General features: G+C 34.2%; 1 protein-coding gene across 21 annotated transcripts in view; it reads right to left on the bottom strand.

The window, feature by feature from the left end:
• The window catches only part of LOC145291308 (centrosomal protein of 162 kDa-like), a 927,819-nt gene that overhangs the window by 341,455 nt on the left and 564,960 nt on the right, over positions 1-21,404 (bottom strand). For 20 of the 21 annotated variants that reach the window (XM_080137033.1, XM_080137018.1, XM_080137023.1 and 17 more), the window contains one exon: positions 9,141-9,224. The exons of the other annotated variant lie outside the window; for it this stretch is intronic. In XM_080137033.1, coding sequence (XP_079993159.1) covers positions 9,141-9,224 — 84 coding nt within the window. The remainder of the gene's footprint in view (positions 1-9,140; positions 9,225-21,404) is intronic. 21 annotated transcript variants of the gene reach the window in all.

The raw sequence follows: 21,404 nt of genomic DNA, 5'->3' as shown, positions 1-21,404 counted from the left end.
GGCAGAAATGAATTAAAGGCAAAAATAAAAGCAATATAAAATGAATTCAAGGAACAAAATTAATTCAAGGAACAAAATTAATTCAAGGCAAAAATGAATTCAAGGTAAAATGAATTCAATGTAAAATGAATTCAAGGCAAAAATTAATAAAATGTAAAAATGAATACAAAGCAAAAATGAATTCAAGTTACAAAATGAATTCAAGGCAAAAATGAATTCAAGGAAAAAATGAATTCAAGGAAAGAATGAATTCAAGATTAAATGAATTTAGGGCAAGAATGAATTCAAGGAAAAATGAATCCAAGATAAAATGAATTCAATGCCAAAATGAAATCAAGACCAAAATGAAATCATGGAAAAATGAAATCATGGAAAAATGAAATCATGGAAAAAATGAATTCAAGCTACAAAATGAATTCAAGATACAAAATAAATTACAGGTACAAAATGAATTCAAGGAAAAATGAATTCAAGGTACGAAATGAATTCAAGGCACAAAATGAATTCAAGGAAAAAGGAACTGAAGGTACAAAACGAATTCAAGGCAAAAATGAATTCATGGTACAAAATGAATTAAAGGTAAAATGAATTCAAGGTACAAAATTGATTTAAGGTACAAAATGAATTCAAGGCAAAAATGAATTCAAGGTAAAAATGAATTCAAGGTAAAAATGAATTCAAGGTAAAAATGAATTCAAGGTAACATGAATTCAAGATAAAATGTATTTAGGGCAAAGATGAATTCAATGTGAAATGAATTCAAGGCAAAAATGAATTCAAGACCAAAATGAAATCAAGGAAAAAATGAATTCAAAGTAAAATGAATCCAACGGAAAATACATCAAAGGCAAAAATGAATTGAATGTGAAATTAATTAAAGGTAAAATTGAATTCAAGTTAAAATCAATTCAATGTAAAAGGAATTCAAGGCAAAAACGAATTTAATGTAAAATGAATAAAAGGTCATAAATGAATAAAAGGCGAAAATGAATTCAAGGTAAAATGAATTTATGCAACAAAATGAATTCAAGGTAAAATGAATCCAAGATAAAATGAATCCAAGATAAAATGAAGCCAAGGTAAAATGAATCCAAGATAAAATGAATTCAAGGTAAAATGAAGCCAAGGTCAAATGAAGCAAAGGTAAAATGAAGCCAAGATAAAATGAAGCCAAGGTAAAATGAATTCAAGGTAAAATGAAGCCAAGGTCAAATGAAGCAAAGGTAAAATGAAGTCAAGATAAAATGAAGCCAAGGTAAAATGAAGCCAAGATAAAATGAATCCAAGATAAAATGAATCCAAGATAAAATGAAGCCAAGGTAAAATGAAGCAAAGGTAAAATGAAACCAAGGTAAAATGAAACCAAGGTAAAATGAAACCAAGGTAAAATGAATCACAAGAAAAATGAATTCAAGGTACAAAATAAATTCAAAGTAAAAAATGAATTCTAGGTACAAAAGTAATTCTAGGTACCAATGAATTCAAGGTACAAAATGAATTCAAGGTACAAAATAAATTCAAGGAGAAAGGAATTCAAGGTAAAATGAATTTAAGGTGCAAAATGAATTCAACGCAAAAATGAATTCAAGGTACAAAATGAATTTAAGGAAAAATGAATTAATGGTACAAAATGAATTCAAGGAAAAAGGAATTCAGTGTACAAAATGAATTCAAGGAAAAAGGAATTCAAGGTACAAAATGAATTCAAGACAAAAATGAATTCATGGTACAAAATGAATTAAAGGTAAAATGAATTCAAGGTAGAAAATTGATTCAAGGTAGAAAATGAATTCAAGGTACAAAATGAATTCAAGGTACAAAATGAATTCAAGGCACAAAATGAATTCAAGGCACAAAATGAATTCAAGGAAAAAGGAACTGAAGGTACAAAACGAATTCAAGGCAAAAATGAATTCATGGTACAAAATGAATTAAAGGTAAAATGAATTCAAGGCAAAAATGAATTAAAGGTAAAATGAATTCATGGTACAAAATGAATATAAGGTACAAAATTGATTCAAGGTACAAAATGAATTAAATGTAAAATGAATTCAAGGTACAAAATGAATTCAAGGTACAAAATGAATTCAAGGCAAAAATGAATTCAAGGTAAAAATGAATTCAAGGTAAGATGAATTCAAGGTAAGATTATTACATGATAAGGGCTGTCCCCTTTTCATGTAAGTATAAAAATAGAGAGATTAGTTAAAATGAAAATAAGAGAAAGCAGAAATCGAACCCTGGACATAAGTTTTAAAGAACAATAGGTTTAAATGGAATGTCCAGTAAATTGTTAATTCGGATGAAATAAATAATAAATAAACTATTCAATTGTTAAAAGAATGTGGATAATAAAATATTGGTTAAATAAACTAGAAATGTAGGTAGAATTCCTTTGTAAAAACATCAAAGAAAAAATAGGTTATTGGGAAATCATAATGTCGGAAAAACGTGCAAAGTCGCGCATGTTGAAACACATGAATTTTGCTCACGTGGCCGGGAAGCATGGATTTCTCAATATAGGAAGTGAGCGTTAGTTAGAGAGACAGTCGGTAAGACAGTAGTGAGAAACTCAGAAAGGGTCTGGGAATTCGAACGTCTAGGAAGCGAGACAATCACTTTGAAACTAAAATGTGAAGCTTTGAATTCTTGATGAGAAAGTCACGGCCGGTCGTGTGAAGAATAAACTCATCTGTGTTTTTGTAAAGCTCGTCTTGTCTTATGATTCTTGCAAAAAGGTAAAGTGAAAATTGTATTATATATTTGTGTTATAAAATGTCATTACATACACATCTCTCTCTTCTAAGACTGCGCTTATAATAAGACTCTCTCTCAATGAAACCCCTATATGTAACAAATACAAATTTGGTGTATGTGACTAGTCCACTCATGCAAGGATGGGTTAAAAAAAAAAAAAAAGAAAAAAAGAAACTGGCGTTACCACAAAAAAAAAAAACACACCGTTTACTAGACGATCACAGAATCCGAAAAAGAAAAAGAAACACGTTTTAAAAGGGTCCAAGATAATTAAAAAAATAAATAAATAATACCACTGGGGGGAAAAAAAAATACACGATCATAGAAATGCGAAAAAAAAAAAAAAAAAATTGAACACACACGCACACAGAGAACAAAAGATACAAGAAATATTAAAAAAAAGAAAAGGCCGATATGCCGTAAAAGAAATCCGTAGTAATGAATAAATAGTAGTAAACACAAGTCACCGTGCATAATTCATTGAAATGAATTCTTTTGTTTATGTAACACAGAAATATTAAAAAAAAGAAAAAAAGAAAAGAAAAGGCCGATATGCCGTAAAAGAAATCCGTAGTAATGAATGGAAATATAGTAAACAAGTCACCATGCGTAATTCATTGATAAATGAATTGGTTTGAAAAACACACACACACACATACACGCAAATGCAGAGATTGGGTCACCCATTATTGTTTTGAAATTTGTATGAAGTGTCAATTAGAAAATTTGTGTCAATATGAAATCGTTTGGACGAATTGTTGAATTTAATCTGTCAATCAAACAGGAATTTTCCAAAAGTCGCATGTAGTCTTTGAAACAGCGTGTAAATTCTGTTTGGAAATGCATTTTTGTGTTCATAGTTGAACTTTTCGGCTTTTTGTGTGTTTCATTTGAATTGTTTTTGAAAAAAAGGGACAATTGTTTTGGACAGACTTTGTTTAATTGTTGTTTGTTAAAGATAATTTTTTTTTTTTTGTTGAAAAAAGTTATAACTGTTGATCATAGTTTTGTGTAAATCATAGTTAAATGTATTAAGGTATTTTTTTTTGAAAATGTTTTTATGATGTTTAACAAATATTGTAAATTGTCTTATGTATGTAAATGTTATTGATTTTCACAGCAAGAATTCAAAGTTATCAGTAAATATACATTAGATTTAAACAGTCTAGGAGAAAATAAAACTAGTTAAGATGTATGGTTGGCTTACAGATTCAGTTAGAATTTTAGAAGGGAGACAAGAATTAAAATTATGTAAACGGGTTATTTAGAGAGTTTTTAGATGTGATAAGCCGGAATAAAGATGTTTTGTTTTAGCATTTGGTTTTGTTGTTTTTTTTTTTAGAGATCCTAAAAATTTTTCTTCAAGAAAAGTGACTTGGTAGGGATTGATTTAGTTAAAATGAAAATAAGAGAAAGCAGAAATCGAACCCTGGACATAAGTTTTAAAGAACAATAGGTTTAAATGGAATGTCCAGTAAATTGTTAATTCAGATGAAATAAATAATAAATAAACTATTCAATTGTTAAAAGAATGTGGATAATAAAATATTGGTTAAATAAACTAGAAATGTAGGTTGAATTCCTTTGTAAAAACATCAAAGAAAAAATAGGTTATTGGGAAATCATAATGTCGGAAAAATGTGCAAAGTCGCGCATGTTGAAACACGTGAATTTGGTCACGTGGCCGGGAAGCATGGATTTCTCAATATAGGAAGTGAGCGTTAGTTAGTTAGAGAGACAGTCGGTAAGACAGTAGTGAGAAACTCAGAAAGGGTCTGGGAATTCGAACGTCTAGGAAGCGAGACAATCACTTTGAAACTAAAATGTGAAGCTTTGAATTCTTGATGAGAAAGTCACGGCCGGTCGTGTGAAGAATAAACTCATTTGTGTTTTTGTAAAGCTCGTCTTGTCTTATGATTCTGGCAAAAAGGTAAAGTGAAAATTGTATTATATATTTGTGTTATAAAATGTCATTACATACACGTCTCGACATCTCATATCCACAATGTGAATCTACATCATATCTACACTAAGACTGTCTGAACACTATCCCTTCACTCTAAGAGCTTTCTTCTTCCATTCAACACATCTAAGTAATGAACATTTAAAATATAGGAATCGTTATAAACGAACAATCTCTCTAAGTCTCTTACAACAACATCTCTCTTCTCCCTTCTTCAAAAGCATCACTTATAATAAGACCCTTTAGTGAAACAAAATATAACAAGATGAATTCAAGATAAAATGTATTTAGGGCAAAAATGAATTCAATGTAAAATGAATTCAAGGCAAAAATGAATTCAAGACCAAAATGAAATCAAGGTAAAATAAAATCATGGAAAAAATGAATTCAAAGTAAAATGAATCCAACGGAAAAAAAATTAAAGGCAAAAATGAATTGAATGTGAAATTAATTAAAGGTAAAATTGAATTCAAGGTAAAATGAATTCAAGGTAAAATGAATTCAAGGTAAAATGAATTCAAGGTAAAAGGAATTCAAGGCAAAAATGAATTTAATGTAAAATGCATTCAAGGCAAAAATGAATAAAAGGCGAAAATGAATTCAAGGTAAAATGAATTCACGCCAAAAATGAATCCAAGGTAAAATGAATCACAAGAAAAATTAATTCAAGGTAAAATAAATTCAAAGTAAAATGAATTCAAGGTACAAAATGAATTCAATGCCAAAATGAGATCCAAGCCAAAATGAAATAAAGACCAAAACGAAATCCAAGCCAAAATGAAATCAAGGCCACAATGAAATAAAGACCAAAATGAAATCCAAGCCAAAATGAAATCAAGGCCACAATGAAATAAAGACCAAAACGAAATCCAAGCCAAAATGAAATCAAGGCCACAATGAAATAAAGACCAAAATGAAATCCAGACCAAAATGAAATAAAGGCCAAAATGAAATCAAGGAAAAATGAAATCAAGGAAAAATGAAATCATGGAACAAATGATTTCAAAGTAAAATGAATTCAAGGAAAAAATACATTCAAGACAAAAATGAATTCAAGGCGAAAATTAATTCAAGGTAAAAAGGAATAAAAGGCGAAAGTGAATAAAAGGCAAAATGAATTAACGGCAAAAATAAATTCAAGGTAAAATGAATTCAAAGTACCAAATGAATTAAAGGCAAAAATGAATTCAATGTAAAATGAATTACAGGTAAAATGAATTCAAGGAAGAAAATTAATTCAAGGCAAAAATGAAATCAAGGAAAAATGAAATCATGGAAAAAATGAATTCAAAGTAAAATGAATTCAACGGAAAATAAAAATGTATTTAAGGTACAAAATAAATTCAATGTACAAAATAAATTCAAGGTGAAAAATGAATTCAAGGAGAAAGGAATTCAAGGTAAAATGAATTTAAGGTGCAAAATGAATTCAACGCAAAAATGAATTCAAGGTACAAAATGAATTGAATTCAAGGAAAAATGAATTCAAGGTACAAAATGAATTCAAGGAAAAATGAATTCAAGGTACAAAATGAATTCAAGGATAAATGAATTCAAGGTAAAAAATGAATTCAAGGAAAAAATAAAATCAAGGCAAAAATAAAATCAAGGAAAAAACAAGGCACAAAATAATTTCAAGGTAAAATGAATTTAAGATAAAATGAATTCATTTCACATTGAATCTAAATGAAAATAAATTTAAGGCGAAAATGAATTTAAGTCAAAAATTAAATCAAGATGAGATGCATATAAGGCAAAAAGGAATTCAAAGCAAAAATGGATTCAAGCAAAAATCAGTTTAAGGCAATGATTAATTCAAGATAAAATAGATTCAAGGTAAAATGAATTCAAGGTACAATAAATTTAAGGCAAAAAAGTAATTCAAGATAAGATGAATTCAGGGTAAAATGAATTCAAAGCAAAAATGAATTCAAGACCAAAGTGAATTCAAGGTAAAAATGATTTCAATTTAAAATGAATTATAGGTACAGTGAATTAAAGGTAAATTTAATCCAAGGGTAAAATGAATTCAAGACAAAAATCGATTCAAGGCAAAAATTAATTCCAGGCAAATATGAATTCAAAGCAAATATGAATTCAAAGCAAAAGTAAATTCAAGGTAAAGTAAATTCAAGGTAAAGCGAATTCAAAGAAAAATGAATTAAAGCAAAAATCATTTCAAGGCAATAATTAATTAAAAATAAAATAGATTTACTGTAAAATGAATTCAAGGTACAATAAATTAAATGCAAAAATGAATTCAAGGGAAAATGAATTCAAGATACGATGGATTGAAGATAAGATGAATTCAAGATAAAATGAATCAGGGTAAAATGAATTCAAGACAAAAATGAATTCAAAGCAAAAATAAATTCAAGGTAAAATGAATTCAAGATAAAATGTAATTCAAGGTAAAATGAATTCAAGGCAAAAATAACATCAAGGAAAAACAAGGATCAGAATGATTTCAAGGTAAAATGAATTTAAGATAAAGTAGATTCAATATAAAATGAATTCAAAGTAAAATGAATTTAAGGCGAAAATGAATTTAACTCAAAAATGCAATCAAGATGAGATGAATTCAAGGCAAAACTAAATTCAAGGCAAATATGGATTCTAAGCAAAAATGAATTCACAGCAAAATACATTTCTTGTAAAATGAATTACAGGTTCAATAAATTTAAGGCAAAAATGAATTCAAGATAAAATGAATTCAGGGTAAAATGAATTCAAGGCAAAAATGAACTCAAGACAAAAACGAATTCAAAGAAACATTCATTCAAGGTAAAAGAAAATCCAGGTAAAATTAATTCAAGGCAAAAATGATTTCAATTTAAAATGAATTATAGGTAAAATGAATTGAAAGCAAAAATGAATTCAAGGCAGAAATGAATTCAAGAAAAAAATGAATTCAAGGCAAAAATGAATTCAAGGCAAACATGAATTCAAGGCAAACATGAATTCAAAGCAAAAATGAATTCAAAGCAAAAATGAATTCAGTGTAAAATGAATTCAAAGTAAAATGAATTAAAGGCAAAAATCATTTCACAGCAATAATTAATTCAAGATAAAATATATTCAATGTAAAATTAATTTAAGGTACAATGAATTTAAGGGAAAATGAATTCAAGAAAAGATGAATTCAGGGTAAAATGAATTCAAGACAAAAATGAATTCAAAGCAAAAATAAATTCAAAGCGAAAATAAATTCAAGGCAAAAATGATTTCAATTTAAAATGAATTATAGGTAAAATACATTCAAGGCAAAATTATTTAAGGCAAAAATGAATTCAAGGCAAAAATCAAATCAAGGCACAAAGGAAATCAAGGCACAAAATGAATTCAGGTAAAATGAATTCAAGGTAAAATGAATTCAAGGTCAAATGAATTTAAGATAAAATGAATTCAAGGTAAAATTAATTGTTTAAGAAATTGAAATGAAAGGAATCTGGCACAATTGGTATCTGATGATTTATGAAATTTCAAATGGGAGTTTTATTATTATGTTAGCAGGCCACCCAGCATTGCCCGGTCATAAGATATGATAATATTGTTCATGCAGATTACATATTTATTATTACAGAGACAATTATTTATAGATTATTATATTGAATCTAATTTATGGTAGTGAGCTCAAAGCTAAAATATATAAATGTGTTGATGACAATTATTTCACAATCAATCAAACAATGTTGCAGCTCATACAAGCCATGAAATCCACTGAGCAAAAGTCCAAGACTTTAGTTTCACCCTCATTTGAGCTCATCAGTTAAAGATATCCAAACTCTGCCTGTGACTTTCATGGCTTGTGCGAGCTACGACATTGTTTGTATTTCTACAATAATTATATATTATTTCACAATCACAAAATCTAATTTGTTGCTTGTTACATGATATCGTCCTAGCAAATGTAAAATCCTACTTGTGAGACATAGGTCTTGATTCTTAGTAGTTGATGACTGCACACCTTGTTAAGACGTCGAACTTCGCAGTTGGTTAAATTATCTGTGCTAGCTTATAGATTGTGACATGGTGGTTGAGGTGGCATACAAGTGATTCATATTTTGAATCCATAATTCTGATCTGTTTAACTGATGAGTACAAATGAAGGCAAAACTATCATCTTGGACTTCATGTCTGTGGCTTTCATGGCTTGTGTGAGTTACGACATTATTTGATTGTGGAAATAATATTTCTCTCACATGTGAAAATCAAATGAATAAACATATATACATACCTAACTTTATATGAATAGAGAAATTTATCTAAAAATAAAATGTTCCTTCTAACATTTGTATAACTCATTTGTTTCATCACCTTAGTTGCAGAAGTGAATGCAGTAGATCCAACTGGATTCAAACTTGATTTGTCAATTTCAAGAAAATTCAATTAAAGTTTATTCAATATGCTTTTAGCTTACCTGTTTTTCTAAATCCTGAATTCGATTTTGGAATGCTGATTTTTCTTTTGAGTGCAGTTTATTTTCTTCCAAGCGACGCCCAGTCTATAATATATAAAAAGCACTGTCTTACAAAAGCATTTTCAGTACTTAGTAATTGTAACAGTTTTATATCATTTATTGAACTTGGCAAAATCTCAGCAGTTTGTATAATCTATTTCTTTAAAAAAATTGTTAAAATTTTGTTATCTGTAAAGCACTTGATACTTCTGCATTTAAGAACCCATTTTTTTTCATGATGCTGCTTATGTAAACTGATGAAATATGGTGAAAATGCTCAACAAATGAAAAATTGCTTGATCATACATTACAAATATGCTGTCTGTTGCCAGGAATCCTTGTCATATTTTGACAAGCTTCTAGGCTTGACCTTTACTCCTGATCTGAAATGGAACACGTACATCAAATCTGTTGCCAAGTCGCTGGAAAAATGGTGGGATCCTTCTATCGATCCAGTAGATATCTACCTACTGATGCAATTCTCTACCTATATAAGAGCCAGGTATGTCCAAGGATGGAGTATTGCTGTCACATCTGGGCAGGAGCTGCTAGGGAGACCTTATTCTTGACAGAGTTCAGAATAGATTTTGCATCCTAGTGGGAGATGCCCTTTTCTCTTTCCTGCAACCTCTTTCTCACAGAAGAGATACTGTGGGCCTGTCTCTGTTTTATTGTTATTTTCATGGCAAGTGCTCATCTGAGCTCCAATCTATGGTTCCTCCTCGCCAAACTTTCACAAGAAACACTTGTCTGGGTAAAAACACTGTCAATAATCTCCCCTACTCTTTATCTGTGCCTAAACCTAAACGTAGATTCCATGAACAAAGCTTCTTTCTTAGAACTGCACACCTGTGGAACTCTCTTCCAATTTACCTGCTTTCCAGCTGACTATGATATGGTTGTCTTCAAGTCCAATATAAACAAGTTCTTAAGTAATCCAATTTACCAAATTTACACAATTCTAATGATTACTATATTGTCCTTTTGACCACCATACACTCTTTAACCCTTATCCTAAAGTGGCCTCTGGGCCTTGATAAGTGATGATTCTCTTGTAAAAAAAAAAAACACCTAACAGTGAATCATAGTCTTAATTTCACAGATCCTATGATGAAGGCTGCTACAAACCATGTAGACAAGATTTTGAAGGCGGCAAAGCATTCTTTGCTGTTGATTGTCGCTCTTCAATTGACTGAAAATAATCCTAAAGAAATAATCTACTCATTAACCTAATCAAAGAAAAGAAAAAAGCAGAAAACAAAATGAAAAAATTCCCTTAAAATCAAAATTACATTAAAAATCCTTACAAATGAATAAACAAAAAGATGTTTTCAAATGCTTTTCTAATAAAAAAATAAAAACTTTTTTATTATTTAATATTTATTCATGAAACTTAAGGTTTTGGTAATCCTAACCTTAATGATGTTATATTTTTATTGTATTTCCATTTTTCGTCATTGAAATAGCTGTAATTGTTCAATGTTTTTAGTGATTTTTATTTGATTAGTATATTCTGGATTAGCATATTCTGGTCGTTTATGTAAGTAAAACGAGTTGTTAAATGAAGAAGTACCAAAAATAAATCAAGTAATCATAAGAATTTTATTTAAATCAATAGCATCATTAAAAAGTTTAATTAGTCTAATGGATACCATTCCATAATCAACTGTTTTTGATGTATTTTTTAATTTTTGAAAAAGTATCTAATCACAACAGTTCTATATTAGTTGTACAGAAATCGCTATTTTATACATAATTACCTCCTTTTCTTTCTTCCATTCTTCACAGAATCTTGAGTCAGCCAAATGTTCTTGGCAGTTTAGTCATTTCATTCATTGACAAGTAGCTTCCTGGTAGTCAGATCTATCGTAACCCCGATGCCTCTGCGCCGAATCTACTCAAAACAAAATAATGGCGCGCTGTCTCAACTGTAAAACTCAGTTGCGCGCATGGATGTATAAACATCGTTTCAGCTGCGCGTACATTTCCCTTTCTCCACCCACGCAAATTCGGTGGGCCTTAAGCGAATCTTCACTTGTTCACACGGATGTCATAAGAATGTTATTCTTTTCATCCAATTAGATTACAAGGAAAACAAATTTAAAAAATGTTTTTTTCTGAAGGTTTCCGTGGAGCCGGTTGGAAATGTATAAAAAGGGAATTTTTGCACCCAAACGAATCAGTCGACCACAAGACAGCCTGCTGCAACATCATCATCAACATCGACTCCGTCTGCGTGGACGTGAAACATGCGCACGCCCGACAATTCCTCCACATGGAGATGGACTTGTTACCCTGATGGACTTTTTATTTTTACTCTTTTCTACCTCTCCGCTAAAGTAAGCGAGGGACTTTTATATTGTTTAATTCTTCCTAAAAAGAACTTTTCTTCATTACATAAAGATCTTTGGATTCCTCAGTCGCAGAACTGTCTTCTTCATTACATAACAAAAACATTCAGTTACCTCAGTCGCAGATAGAGACTTTCAATTAAGAAGAAACTTTCTGAGCTTCTCTTTTCACTCATTTACAATTTAAAAAAAAAAATTTAGTATTTAATTTATCCATTCGTTTCAGTCATCTTTGCTTGATTGTTCAACTCCATTTTTACACTTGATTTTTATCATTATACTTTTTGATTTTGCAAGATTAACATCGACACCGATTAGTCCCGCAACAGATCCGTCCTTTCTACAATTTTTACACCATTTCCTTTGAGTGCACCCAACAATTATAACATCTACATGGATTAAGGATATAGATATCCATTTTCATTATTATGTCCCATCTTAATTTTTGTTGGAAGTTTGGGAGAGTTAAATGTGAGGATATATGTATTAATGTTCTTGACAGTTTTTCTTTATACTGATTCTTTTTACATCTGTTACAAAATTGTCTTATTTTCAAGTTTTTTTTATTTTATTTATTATACTGTTATTTATTTCTGTTCTCACCAATTCCTTTGAAGTGTAGAGAGATTTATGGGGGTAGTGCAGTGAGGTGGTTCTTAATAATATGAACTATTATTAAGAACCACCTCACTGCACTACCCTTCTTGTTTTTTACTTCTACTATCAAGGTATTGTTATGTGTTGTTTTGATTGATTTTGGAAGCATGTTCACGATGAGAAATTTTTCTATTATGAAGGGTGAGAGTTTAGTGATAAGTTTCTCATCCATTGACTCAAGAATTATGTATGCTAAATAGTAAGTGGTTACTTCTTTCATTTCACTATATGTATCTGTACAAATATCAATGTCCAGATGCAGTCTTTTGTATAATTTCATAACTCTATTTATGTTAGTTTGGCATTTATCATCAGTTGCCATATATAGAGTTTTGGATTTCATTGGATGCACTCAGGGGAAAACCTATTCATCTGGTAACATCAGGGCTGCATAGCCAATATACTTGTGCGGATTATTGAGTTTAAATTTCTGTCCCTGGGTTTTCATTCCCAAAATAATTTCTCACTCAGGGACAGAAAGGAGTATGCATCCTTTCTCAGCAAGGTTGGCCCTACAGCCATCGTCCTATTTCAGATTTTGTAGATTTGAAAAATGGCTGATATGATTGATCAGATTAGGCCTCTCCAATTACCCATTTAGCCCAGATAAACACAAAAGTTGTATGTTGGGATTCCATTCTAAGGAATCATGGGTCACCACCCACAACCAACAGGTGGCTTCATTATGGACTTTTACTCTCTACAGGAGGACAGTCGGCATATTTTGATGTCCCACTGACAGGGCTTTTGATCAAGAAGGATCTGATTATATTAAATCTTCTTCCAGTAATACTGCACAAATTTTCATGAGAAGACCTTTATGCCAGACCTTGTCAAAGGCTTTGAATTATCAAATGCTACCACTCTAGCTTCAACAGTTTTGTCTAGTATATTTTCACTTTTTTTAATTTTCTTCCTTTGAAGATTGTAACGCTGGGTATGGGGCAGCCAAACCAGCTGCCAACATGCCCTATTTTTATTTAAACCAACCGAGAGCTCTTTTGCACTTGGTTCACTAGGAATATTAGTTAGGTAGAACCTCAGGTTCTTTTTCATAAGACCTATAATAACTGGTATGATTGATATCTCTCTAAGATTCAAGTTTCTTTTCATATCATACATGAGACCTTGATATAGTATATGTTTAGATATAATTTTTAGGATATCCACAGTAAAACGGGCCTAAATCCATACTGTTAGTCAGAAAGACATTTAGTATAAACGAATTGGTGATTTATCCCTAAATCAATTAATGATTCAAATATTTTCCAATAGGAAACAGATGGAGTGATAGTTAAGTTTTTTTCACCAGAGTTCTAGAACAAAGGCAATTTTTCAGCTATCAGGAAAACAAGATTCAGTAAGGCATTTGTTGTAGAGTTTGGACAGCAGAATTTCTTTATTACTACAGCAGCAATAAGATCAGATGTACATGCTTTAGAGGTATCAAGGTTTTTTATGATATTGTAGCAGAAACAAATAGAACTCTTTTCTTGTGCGTCAGTGCCTCCCCTGACCGTGCGATATGGCACATACTGACCAATCAGAGGCATAGCACAGAGATCTTCCTTACCCCCTTAAGGAACTATAACTGCTTCCGCCCCGGACAAGAAAAACTCTTCCTTTTTTCCAGCGAGACGTCAAAGAGAGCTGACCTGTTTCCTCACTCTCTCTCTCTCTCTCTGCCTACATCGGTATCGACTCTCCCCACTTAGGAATAACTACCGGGCAAAGGCAGACGAGTTCTATCCTAGTTATATCTAAATGGCATCTTGCCTTACTTCAATAAACCTTTTCCTTGCAAGTTTTACGAAGTTGTTTGTTCGTTTATTCAGTAGCTTGTGTTGAAATATTTATTTTATTAGGGAGTGCCTGAAAAGCATTAACTCCACTCTCTAAAATGGTGACCCGACGTGTACGCAAGTTTATTGAATGGCGAGCCGGACTTCTACCCCGTCTAAGCAAGGAAAGGGACGGCGAGCAGAAATTCCTGAAATACTTTCCTCAAGTAAAGTAATACTACGGATAAACTTCACACCTCTGAGAAGGATATATATATAAAAAAAAAATTCCTCACGGGAACATTTTTTTCTTCGTCACCGTATAAAAAAAAAAGACATTATTTCCTGCACCAGACTCTTTTGGCCCACATGGTGGATTCCTATGAAAAAGAACGCGAGAGACACGGATAGCAATTCGTCGTAAATGACTTGAAAACCAAAGTGACTAAAAGTTTTTCTTTCACCCTCCTCCTGGAGAAAATGACGCTAGAACGCACACACATGCGAACAGGAAACAAGTAATTTGAGGGACAGTTAATTCCGCGAAACAAAAGAGAGAACTTTTACTAAAATAAAAAATTTAAAAAACTTGCTTTCACGTATCGGCCAAAATGTAAGTATCCGTTTAAAGAATTCATTTACCTCCAGGTTTATAGGTTACACACACAGGCACGCACAAACAAAAAAAACACCCACACACACATATTGTCCATTTTTTTTTTTACCACTGCTCTTTTGAACCATTGTTGTAGTCTATTTTCTATAAAATTTTTTTCTCCTCTCTCTTTTTAGCCTGTTAAATGTTTTTCTTATTTTTGCCTCTGTCTCAATATTTTCCCTTTTTCTCACTTGGTCCTGCGATAACGTCCTTCTAGTATCCGAATATGTTATTTGTCTATTTTCCTTTTAAAATGACAACATTGCCCGCCTTTGCCGGTGACGTTTGAGTTTGGCTTGCCCAACTCGAATAATATTTTGCTGCGAACAACGTTTCGGAGCAAACACAATTACATATGTTATTTAGTGCTTTTCCCACGTGTTTGACTCCTGTTGTCAAGGACTTAATAACTGACACCCCTCTTAACGCTACATATGACAGCATAAAGCGGGAGGTACTGCTCCGGACGCCGCCACATACATATGACAGCATAAAGCGCCACATACATATGACAGCATAAAGCGGGAGGTACTGCTCCGGACGCCGCCACTCTAGCAAGCCAGGACTATGCTTTTATCATAGTCGTTTTGGCAAGGACGCACGGCGCTGTAAAATGCCCTGTTCGTATTTGAACCAGGGAAACTAAGGTCTGGGGAGCTGAGCACGGCAGGCTCTCCACGGGATATTCACAACAACCGTGCCTATTTCATTATGGACTCTCGATCCCAAGCATGTTGTTTGGTAGATACAGGGGCAGCTTATAGTATTTGGCCACTTAAACTTCTCACAGAGAAGCCTCCAGTGTCGTCCATCACACTGCAAGCGATAAATCATTCTCCTATTCCCACGTACGGTCAAATTTCTCGTTCTCTGGACTTGGAATTACGGAGAGACTTTATGTGGGTCTTCACTATAGCAGATTTACCCTACCCCATACTAGGCGCGGACATCCTGCACCACTTCAACCTGATAGTGGATATGCGTAGACGCCGGCTGATAGACGCAAATACAGAACTTTCTGTCCCTGGTGTAAAAACAAACACCCCCCTCTATCAGCCCAGTATTCTTCATTGCCGCTTCAGATAGCCCGTATCAGACTGCCTTAGACTCCTACCCGGAGTTAACCAACTTAAATTTTGTGGTTAGCAAACCTACGCACACCACATCGAGACCACAGGTACTCCTGTTTTCTCACGCTATCACCGTCTCCCTGCTGATAAACTTAAGGCAGCGAAGGCAGAATTTAATCATATGCCGCAGCTAGGAATAATACGCCCCTCGTCCAGTCCATGGGCTTCCCTTTGCATATGGTCCCGAAACGAGATGGAGATTGGCGTCCGACTGGGGACTACCGACGACTCAATGCCATGACGGTACCTGATCGTTACCCAATCCCACATATACAAGATTTTGCTTCCTCTCTACATGGTTGTAAGACCTTCTCCAAACTAGACCTAGTTAAGGCTTACCATCAGATTCCAGTGAATCCGGCCGACATACTTAAGACTGCGGTAACAACTCTATTCAGAGCGTTTGAATTCTTAACTATGCCCTTTGGTTTACGAAATGCGGCTAGCACATTTCAGCGCTTCATGGACGAAGTAGTGTGCGACTTGGACTTCGTCTATAACTATATAGACGACATTCTCGTGGCAAGTGCCTCACCTGAGGAACATGTCACTCACCTCCGCCTACTATTCGAATGGTTTCAGCGATACCAGGTGAGGATTAACCTTGGTAAATGCGTTTTTGGTGCTTCGTTACTAGTTTTCCTGGGCCACATTATCAGCCCAGATGGTATATCTCCGTTACCGGAAAAGATGAAGGCTCTACAAGACCTTCAACCGCCCACTTCACTTCGCCAACTAAGGCACTTCCTCGGTCTGTTGAACTACTACAGACGCTTTATCCCACACTGTGCAAATCTTCTAGCTCCTCTTTCCGACCTGTTATGTAACAGGAAGAAGAAAAATGAGCAGATCTCACTTAATGAGGCCCAGCTAAAAGCTTTCAATGAAGTGAAAACAAAACTAGCGACAACATCTCTACTTGCACATCTTGTACCCGATGCCCAGTTTTCACTGGTCTTTGACACATCAGGCACAGCTGTAGGTGCAGTATTGCAACAGCAGCACCAACAACAGTTACAACCTCTCGCATACTTTTTGAGACAGCTGAAACCGGCAGAACAACGTTACAGCATGTTTGGCCGTGAACTCCTGGCAATATACCTCGCACTGAAACATTTCCAACATTCACTCGAGTGCCGTCAATTTGTGATCTACACTGATCACCGTCCGCTTACATACGCACTTCGTTTTAAGCCGGACAAATATTCTCCCCGTGAAACACGCCACTTGGATTTTGTTTCACAATTTACCAACGATATCCGACATATCTCAGGTGAGCAGAATACCGCGGGAGATGCTTTGTCCCGCCTTCCCATTAATTCTCTGCCCTCACCATCGGATATCGACTTACAGCAGATGGCCTTGGACACGTTGGATCCGTCGTCACCTGAATTTGCAACTTGCAAATTCACATACCTGCCCGTGCCTACCTCGGACACGCAGATCATTTGTGACACCTCAACGGATTCACCTCGACCATTCGTTCCATTGATTCATCATATAGTTGTTTTTGACATCCTACACAATTTGGCACACCTCGGATGCAGAGCCACAGTGAAGCTGATTACAGCTAGATTTTTCTGGTCAAATATGAGGCGTGATATCACTGCCTGGACATGTTCCTGTGTATCCTGCCAAAAGTCAAAGGTGCACAAGCATATCCGTGCACCCCTTGGAACATTCACCACCCCAGACGCTCGGTTTAGCCATGTGCACATCGACCTGGTTGGACCTTGGTTGGTCAGTCAGGGATTCACTTATCTCCTGACCTGTATAGACCGTTTCACACGGTGGCCTGAAGCCATTCCCCTGACAGACATTTCGGCTGAGTCCGTAGCGCAAGCCCTTATATCAGGCTGGATATCGCGTTACGGAGTTCCCACTACCATCACCACTGATCGTGGCATGCAGTTTGAATCCCACCTATTCCAGGAAATCTCCAGGATGCTAGGGATCCAACGTATTCGCACTACAAGCTATCACCCTGCTTCTAACGGGATGATTGAACGCTTCCATCGCCAATTGAAAGCAGCATTACGTGCTTACCCTGACCAACAGCGATGGAGCGAATATGTACCGGTTGTCCTTGGCTGTCGTGCCTCAATCAAAGAGGACTTGGGGTATTCTGGAGCCGAACTAGTCTATGGAGCACCTCTATCATTGCCAGGTCAGATGCTGACCCCGATAGAGGATACAACAACTGACTCAGCTCTGTATGTCAACAGGCTACGAGCCTATCTCAGTAAGCTACCACCAATGCACCCTAGGAAACAGACCATAAAATCTTTGGTCCTGAAGGACATATCAACATGGACCCACGTGTTCCTTAGAAAGGACGCAATAAAAGCTCCCCTAACTCCCCCCCCCCTACACTGGCCCTTATCGTGTGCTTTCACGCACTGATAAAACTTTTATCCTCGACATTAGTGGTAAAAAAGAGACAGTTTCCATAGATAGGGCAAAAAGAGCCTTTCTGGACACATTAATAAATGAACCACACATTCCTCCAACATACACACAGCATCATCATACACCTGAGGTAAATGCTTCATGTGAGAACAGTGGTCGACGGGTACATTGGTCAAAGAAACTATGTAAAACTGTATATTTCTGTTAAAAAAGAAACTTTTCTTTCTCTCCTTTCTACAAAAAAGAACGTTTTAATAATAAAAAAAAAAAAGAATATTCCCCAACTTTTTACAGAAAACTAAGAACATTTTTTTTTCTTCGTAAAAACAAAAAAAATAACGTGAATAAATTGACATTTTTATTTAATTTTTTTTTTTGCTATTCGTTCTGCTACCTTTTTCTCTGTCGGCTTTCAGCCTAAGCAGGGGGTTATGTAGCAGAAACAAATAGAACTCTTTTCTTGTGCGTCAGTGCCTCCCCTGACTGTGTGATATGGCACATACTGACCAATCAGAGGCATAGTTTCTTACCCCCTTAAGGAACTATAACTGCTTCCGTCCCAGACAAGAAAAACTCTTCCTTTTTTCCAGCGAGACGTCAAAGAGAGCTGACCTGTTTCCTCACTCTCTCTCTCTCTGCCTACATCGGTATCGACTGTCTCCACTTGGGAATAACTACCGGGCAAAGGCAGACGAGTTCTATCCTAGCTATATCTTGTTGGCATCTTGCCTTACTTCAATAAACCTTTTTCTTGCAAGTTTTACGAAGTTGTTTGTTCGTTTATTCAGTAGCTTGTGTTGAAATATTTATTTTATTAGGGAATGCCTGAAAAGCATTAATTCCACTCTCTAAAATATCCTGGATTACAGAAAAGGTGATGATCAAATCGTTGAGCATGGCTTCTATCTCCAGTGGGAAATCTGTGAGGGGGTGGTTTGTGGAGTCTAAAGTGGAGTTCAGTACAAACCAAACAGTTCAGCCTTATCAGTTGCTGTACAGACAACTTCATGGTGGACAGTGGGGGAATTGTTGTTGCTTATTATTATAGATTTTCCAGAACTGTTCCTAATTTTTGTAACTCAACATGTTTTTTGGTGATCTCAGTACACGTTCTTTTAGAATGACTTCTTAAAGCTATATAATTTTGCCTATAATTATTTAACTTATAACAGTTGAATCTGCAAACTGCTCCTTGCTTATGTGCATTGAGAAAAGTGGGGTTTGTTATGGAATTTGTGTAGAAGGACATGCGCTTCTATGCCTTATCTGACCCACATGGTTACCTCATTTAGACACTGATATGCAGAAACAAAAAAGTATTACTTCATGAAGTGTCTCTGATGTGATCTCGGATAGATTCCTAATCAGCCAGTTTGTAGTAGCTCATCATTTTGAGCAGTCGTTTTTCAGCTTGAGGCTAAAAGTTTAGGGTGATATCCACTATTATCACAAGATGACCTAAATACCCATGAGCACTATGGCATTCATTTCACAAGCCGGGCAGTGTAGTAAAGTGCAACATGCTGACCTTACCAATCTGAGAAATGTGTTGAGAAATAAACAATTTGTGAAAGGGAATGCGAAATAGAAATACTATGCATGCTCTTATCAGTAACATCTGTATGGCTTGAGAAACCAAGCCAGTTACTCTGATGAACATAAAAACATCTCTAAATACATAGATTAGGGTGTTCAGATCTATATGTGATAGTAGTGTTGGGTGTGATGATGATGATGATGATGATGGGAAAGAGGATGCTTAAGAAAGGTTGCTATAATAATTATTTGTGGATATGATAAATTGATAAAGAAGAAACCTGTTTTTTTCTATGATAAATGGGATGACATTCCACAGCCATTAAAAACACATTAGCTGAAAAAGTTGGTGCCTTAGATTATAAAGTGTCTCCCCAAATTATCAGAAATGGTGCTTTTGGCAATTGAATAAGTTCGATCTCAATGCAATTCTTGTTAAGAAAAACAGTTACCCAAATTCCTTAAGGTGGTCAAATTTGTTTGGGGGTCATCTGAAATGTAGAAAAGATGTTCCTTTGGATAGGAAAAACAAGATAACCAATTTATTTATTTATTTATTATAGAAAACAACATTTGGGAAAATCCTTGATTATGCAAATGAAGCAAGAGGAAGAGGGACCCTCCCACATGAGTGATCGTGTAAGGTAGAGACCTAATGGAGGGTGAAGGCAACTCTTGATGAGAGTGGTGGTCAGAGATACAGATTTGAGGAAGAAGGAGAAAAAGAAAATTTTTTCAGAGATTGAGAATTTAAAAAAACCTGAGATTAGTTTACTGAGAATTGTAAAATAAAATTCTGTAGATTGGGAAGCCACATTCAGAGAAAAGAAAAACACTTCAGTCTGACTTGATTCCAAGCCACTGAATCTACACAGTGAAAAGACAAAACCCCGGATTTAGGGTTGATCGGCCTGACTTTACTAATATTTACATTACTAATAGAAGTCACCAGTCCCTGAGCATTTGCATCTTGAGTCAGAAACTTTTGACTTTCAGTGAATGATTATCCCGTTTTTTTATACAACAAGTCCAGTTATTTAGGCCATCAGCCCAGTGTGAAAATTCTTACTTTTAATGAGATATAAAAGGGGTGGGCATGATTTTTGGATATATGTATAAAATCATAAGAAACATGGAAAAAAATTTCACAAGCAAGATTTTGGTGCATTAATAAATAATTTTAATGCATAAAAAAATGTTAACTCTTAAGTTGTTTTCGTACAAAAAAGTAGCCAATCAGAATACTTCTTTTATTTACTCCTTACAATCAACCAATCACAATCATCGTAACACGTGTCAAAAATTCAATATGGCTGCCTCCAGTGAAGAAGAAATGTTTGTAAACAAAGACAAAAACGAGTGCATTATGTGCATATTTCCGACTAAAACCTGGAATGTTAGATCTTTTTCAGTGAAGACATGGACGCGCTTTTTAGAATATGTTAAAAAATGGAGAGTTTTACATGGACCACAAGCAGAAATTGCGAAAAACTTTGACTTAAGCTGTGAGCAATACCCCCTTGTGTTGGGTTTCACCAAATTTGTTATGCACGTTTCATGGATTACCAGAAAATTGAAAGAATTCAGAAAAAAACTATAAAAGAAAACTGATAACGTTTTTGAAGGTAAGTTTAAGTTTTTAATAATTTTGATTTTTATTGATACACATTTTGCAAGAGATGATTTTTTTCTTATATGCCTCT

Source organism: Euprymna scolopes, chromosome 12 (assembly GCF_053919585.1).
Source record: "Euprymna scolopes isolate OS-2025 chromosome 12, ASM5391958v1, whole genome shotgun sequence".
Lineage (NCBI taxonomy): Eukaryota > Metazoa > Mollusca > Cephalopoda > Sepiida > Sepiolidae > Euprymna > Euprymna scolopes.
The sequence above is the reverse complement of the archived record's forward strand: the minus strand, read 5'-3'. Positions and strand labels throughout refer to the sequence as shown.